The sequence below is a fragment of the Vespa crabro genome, chromosome 20 (assembly GCF_910589235.1).
Source record: "Vespa crabro chromosome 20, iyVesCrab1.2, whole genome shotgun sequence".
Taxonomy (NCBI): domain Eukaryota; kingdom Metazoa; phylum Arthropoda; class Insecta; order Hymenoptera; family Vespidae; genus Vespa; species Vespa crabro.
This window is the reverse complement of record NC_060974.1, coordinates 3,318,003-3,324,002: the sequence shown is the minus strand read 5'-3', so window position 1 is coordinate 3,324,002 and position 6,000 is coordinate 3,318,003. Positions and strand designations below refer to the sequence as shown.

Below are 6,000 nucleotides of genomic sequence, written 5' to 3'. Positions count from 1 at the left end.
GAAAAAAATTAATAAATATATAAATATATAAATATAAAAAAAAAGAAAAGAAGAATAATAATTAATCTTGAGAAGGAATAAAGGATTTTGAAAAATGCATAATAATCTTTGACATCATCGGATCCTCTACGATGATATATATAGGGTGTCGTTTCGTTGACGAATCTCGTAGGCTGCTTTTCTTCTTTTAATTTCTTTACATATATATATGTGTATATATATATACATATATATATATGTGTGTGTGTAAAAAAATTAGATTATTTTTTTTTCCAATATTTTCCCTTTAGAAATCATTGGAGGTGGTGGTGGTGGCGGCGACGGTGGAAGAATTACAGCACACAAGGAATACTAGAAGAAGAAGATAGAACAATGTTACGAGTAATAATAGTAGTAGCATTAGTGTCGATGATGATGACGATGACAATGGTCATTAATACGTGACACACAGTGCCGGCTCTCGCGTGTGGGTGTGCCCGTGGGTTAAAGTGTGCAACCGTGTATCAGTGAGGAGAGCATATATATATATATATATATATATATATATAAAAGAAATATATATATATATATATAAAGGAAAGGCAGAGAAGAAAAAAAAAGGAGAGTGTGAATGGACTTATTACTAGTGAAGAGTGAAACAAACGACGAAAAGGAAGTATAATTGTCGAAGAAGAAAAGAAGAAAAAAAAAAGAAGAAAAAAGTTACAATAATAATAATAATAATAATAATAATAATAATAATAATAATAATAATAATAATAATAATAATAAAATAATAATAATAAAAGTAAAATAATTACGACCGAAGAAAAAGGGTTAGTTCGATGTGAAATAAAGTTGTATAGTAAAGGACGTGTTTTGTAGGTTGGTAATGCAATGGAGTAACGTGTGCGGGTTTTAAAAAGTGGAAGATCGACAGAAAAAGGGAAAGAAAAAAAAAAAAAGAAGGGTGAAAAAAAATTAGAAAAGGGGGAGGAAGAAGAAGAAAAAAAATAGAAAAGAAATCTTTCGTACCTTCTTCTTCTTCTTTTTCTTTTTCTTCCTCTTCTTCTTCGTTTTGTGCATCGTCATATAATAGGTATTTGGGGGGGGGGTGGGAGGGTGTAAATGTACATATGTATAATACGTGCGCGTATAATAAGTGCGTGATCGCGCGCGTACACGTACATAATTTTCACTCGAGACTTAAACGGTGAATTTATTATTATAAAAATTCGCCCAAAGAGATTCCAAACGTCGACAATCGTTCTGGAGAAATTCGAGGAGAAGATCCGGGCGGCCTGCCTTCGACAGCTGACGTCATTACCGGTGAGTATAGTGACTTTTATCTGGTAAGATCATTGACAATACGCTTTTATAAATAATCTACGATCATTAATGATTGTAATAATATTTTTTTATTTACAATATTTCTTTTCTTTCCTTTTTCTTTGCGACGGCTGAACAAGGGTGTAATAGTAGGTATTGTGCGATGGGGTGGGGTGGTGGAGGACACGGGGATGATTTATTGGTTTCATAAATTACTTGACATCTTTATTATTATTGTTATTATAATTTTAATTGTTGTTTCTCTTTTTTCTTTTTATTTATATCGTCTTACTTTTATTTTTATTCTTTTTCGTTTTTTTTTTTCTTTTTTTTTTTTTCTTTTTTCTTTTTTTTGTGATTCTATGATGAAACGATAAAATGATAAAAAATGTTATCAACGATGCGTCTGAGTTGATAATTTTGAATCATAGCTTGATAATGGCGGATAAGACATATGGATGAAACGTAATCAGAGTTTGTACATGTATGTGTACGTCTATACGTGTGTATGTGTCTCTCTCTCTCTCTCTCTCTCTCTTTTTGTATGCGTGTGTGTGTATGAGTGTTTTGTATTTGTTGCATAAACAAGGGGTATATCACACTTCGAGGATAGATAATTATTATCTGTAGTGTAAAGGACGAGAAAATATAAACAGCTGTTTCGGATTGCAGGTGTATAGAATTTATCGATAAATCTTGTAGGTTCTTGTTATATAGTTTGATATCGACGGTCGATAACCTTAAAAGAGATAGATAAGGAGAAGAACATGGTTAACGAAAGGAAAAAATAGAGAAAGAGAGAGAGAGAGAGAAAACAAATATATATATATATATATATATATATATATATATATATATATATATATATATATATATATATATATATAGCTGTAGTAACAACTCTTTGTGGATGAATCATTATTTTCATATTATTCTCGTAATCGGAGATTAAAGAAGGAAAAAAAAAAGAAAAAGAAGAAGAAGAGGAACTCATGTTCAAAAGAATCATTAGAAAAAATTATTCAATAATTACCATTAGGATAAAGTATTCGAATCATTAGACAAAGAGAAAATTCATTAGAAAAAGTGTGTCGTTTGAAGGAAGTCATTTGAAGCAATCGTTACAAGAAAAAAAAAAAAAAAAAAAAAAAAAAGAAGAAAAGAAAAAAAAATTGCCATTGATTTTGAAAGTGGGACAAGTTCATTATTTTTCTTTCGTCGTTTTTTTGTTTTTGTTTTATTTGTAAATATAAACATAAACTTTATTTAAATTTGTAATAAGAATCAGTTTTAATTTTGGTTTTTTTTTTTTCCTTTTTTCTTTTTTTTTTTCTCCACAAAATGGACTTGCCCTAGTTTCAAAATCAACCGCTCATAAGTCATCAATGTACTTCTATCTATTCTTGTTTTTTTTTTTCTTCTTTTCTTTTTTTTTTTTTTTTTTTTTTTGTTTTTGTTTTCGTGTTAAATGATCGATGCAAATAAAATTTGTATTATTTATATCTATATTTCTTTTTTGCGATAAGTCGCTTTCATTTTTCTTATTTTCTTTTTCATTTTTTTTCTTTTTTTCATTTTTCTTTTTTTTCTTTTTTTTTTTTTTTCATATGTATATCTCGTCTATATTTCTAAACAGTTTCTAAAAGTAGAAGTGCACGCATACACTGCGAGCATTCGCAGCGGAGGAATCCTTCGGTCGGTTGACGTTCAAAGACGGTCGTGTGGCTCTCTTCTAATGACGCGTGACCAAGTTGTGTGTGTGTGTGTGTGTGTGTGTACATCTGTAGAGTGAAAGGATATATATATATATATATACAAAAAAGTTCTTAAGCGATTTTAAAAATGAATTAATCTTTTTCAAGACTTTTTAGGATTTTTTTTTGTTTTTTTTTTGTTTTTGTTTTTTTTTTTTTCTTAGCAGTAAAACTACAAGTTTTGATTTTTTAGTTTCTGAACAAAAAAAAAAAAGATGTGTCTCTAAAAAGTAAGTAGTAATTGATTTTTGTAAGAAATCATCTAGGAACTTTCGGCTCTCATCTAGGAATTTTTTTTATTTTTTTTTTTTTTTTTTGACCAAACCTTTTTTAAATAAAAATATTATCTTGTATGTGCTAGATACGTACGTACGTGTACGCACACGCACATATTCGTCAGTGCAATTTAGTTACACATATTCTGATATAGATATATTCGTTGCGATAGTGAGATGGTGCAGCAGCTCGTGGTGCAAGTTGGTGCAGTCACCTCGGTTCAGTAGTTCTGCTTTAATCCAAGAGCATACCATTTTCATATAGATGTAATATTTTTACAAACTTACATATCAGAAATCAATCACGTTACATTTCTCTTTCTATTCCTATACTATTTACTTTTTGTCGACATTTTTAATCATCAACATATATAGGTTTTAAGTGTTGTGTGTGTGTGTGTGTGTGTGTGTGTGTGGAATAAGCCAAAAGTTTGTAAGTGATTTTATGAATCAAAAAAAAAGAATCCAAATGAAATCAATTATATTCTTTTACAACACTTATTCTCTTATATTCTTTTACAACACTTATTCTCTTCAGGATAATCTTTATTTATTTATTTATTTATTTATTTATTTTCTTCAAATTGTAAAATTATATATTAGGAACTTTTACAATCGTCATCGTCGTCGTCGTCGTCGTCGTCGTCGCGTCGTGTGTATATGTGTGTGTGTATGTGTGTGACTATGACAGTCTCTTTTTATTATCTTCAGTACACTTGCAACATGTATGTGTTTGTATTTGTGTGCGTACAAGTGACTATTAGAAAGTTTCCGCACAATAAAGCAATCAACAATGATCACAATGCACAATCAGCTACAAACAGTTGATTAATTAATTGTGACTCATGTATTATGTTTCTTTTATTCTATTTTTTTCTTTTTCTCTCTTTTTTTTATGACTAATATGATAATGTGTTACGTTTCTCTCATATATTATATTATGTTCATGACAGGCAAGTCAGAAATATCTGAAAAATTGTTACAAATATTTTTTTATTATTATTTTTATTATTATTATTATTATTATTATTATTATTATTATTATTATTATTATTGTTTTAATTAGTTTATGACTATTTATTTATATTTGTTCTATCGTCACTATGTTAATCACATACGTTGTGTAGTACATTGGAATTTCTAAACTCAGAGTAGTAGAGTTCTCACGATGCTCTCTGCAATGCAGCAATTCTTGCTGCTGCTGCTGCTGCTGCTGCATTACAAGCGTCAACTTTGAGAACGTGCAAGCATCACACATCTCTCTGCCCTCTCCTCCTCGCCATTTTGAAGTCTGAGCGCGCGCGATTCGACTTCCTGGGAACAAAAAAAAAAAAAAAAATAAAGGAAAAAGAAAGAAAAAATTAAGTTGCTAGAATGTAAATATATTTATAGCGTATAAATACGTTTGTATGCAACACTATCCTTTAAGATTACATGTAACTTTTTCATTACACATTTGTATAAAAAATCATTAATTATAATATACATAGTATATTATAGTATTATTCAGTACAATAGTGTACTTAATAATAAAATACTACTAAATAAATACTATATGTATTAGTACATATTGTATTTTTACTATACAATATTAATACAATATGTACTGTATATATGCAATACTATGCACTACACTATAATTGAATACAAAACTGTGTTATATTATATTATAATATATTACTTATATCATAGTATATGATTACAGTACTATGATATAATAATATATATTGAATAAAGTGCATTAATATATTATTTTAACAGTATCCTATTAAATACAATATTTTTTTAACGCATACATCTCTGATTGGTTTGTTTCAGTACACAATGCGCTAGGGGTGATGGAGACAGTGGGCAAACAGGTCCAGGTAGTGAGTGGACTGGGGGTGGGGGGCCCAGTGGGCCCGGTCGGCCCAGTGGGGGGAGACCTGCACCACCATCACCATCCTCACCCCCATTCGCATCCACCGCACCCGCACTCCCACCCCCACGGTCATCCCCATGGGAGTCACGGGCATTCTCTCGTTGGCGCTACGTCGACGGGCCCTGGTAGGGCTCAGGCTCAGCCAGCGGTTTCCCATAACCAACATTTGCCATCGAGATCCACTCCCGTACAAATGCACAGGTATGCCTTAATATGAAAATCAAATATCCCTATCTATATATATTATATTCCCTCTTTTTTAATAAGAATTTTCATATTTCATTTAAAATAATAAAACGTTGAAATTGTTCCAATGATTCTATACAATTTATTCATCATATTTATAATTATATATGACATATTCGTTCTAACTCTCATTACTGTCATTAATACATTAATATTATTATATATTACAACGAATAATCTGGATCATGAAGAAAAAAATTATAGTTTCATAGTTCCAATAGTTTCTTCTCATTTTATATATATGTATATATGTAATAGTTTTATATACAATATCCTTTTCTTCATAGGTTTATCTCTCTTCGTTTCTTATTTGAAATCTGAAATTTTCTAAATGCGTAGCGACGAACATGATGTAGTCGCCGTCGTTCGTCATGATTATTATAGTGTTATCATGGTCATTTTAAAATCGTTGAGGAAATTCTCTTGGTTAATAGGTTCGTCAGAATCTTTAGTTAAAAACTATTTTTAAACAAGTTACAATTATTATTAACTATTA

At 29.9% G+C, this 6,000-nt stretch overlaps 1 protein-coding gene across 7 annotated transcripts in view; it reads left to right on the top strand.

Moving 5' to 3' along the window:
* Positions 1 to 6,000, top strand: part of LOC124430997 (protein split ends) — a 70,543-nt gene that overhangs the window by 17,366 nt on the left and 47,177 nt on the right. For all 7 annotated transcript variants that reach the window (XM_046978331.1, XM_046978328.1, XM_046978329.1 and 4 more), the window contains 2 exons: positions 291 to 1,308; positions 5,156 to 5,459. In XM_046978331.1, coding sequence (XP_046834287.1) covers positions 5,176 to 5,459 — 284 coding nt within the window. In that variant the 5' untranslated portion in view covers positions 291 to 1,308; positions 5,156 to 5,175. The remainder of the gene's footprint in view (positions 1 to 290; positions 1,309 to 5,155; positions 5,460 to 6,000) is intronic.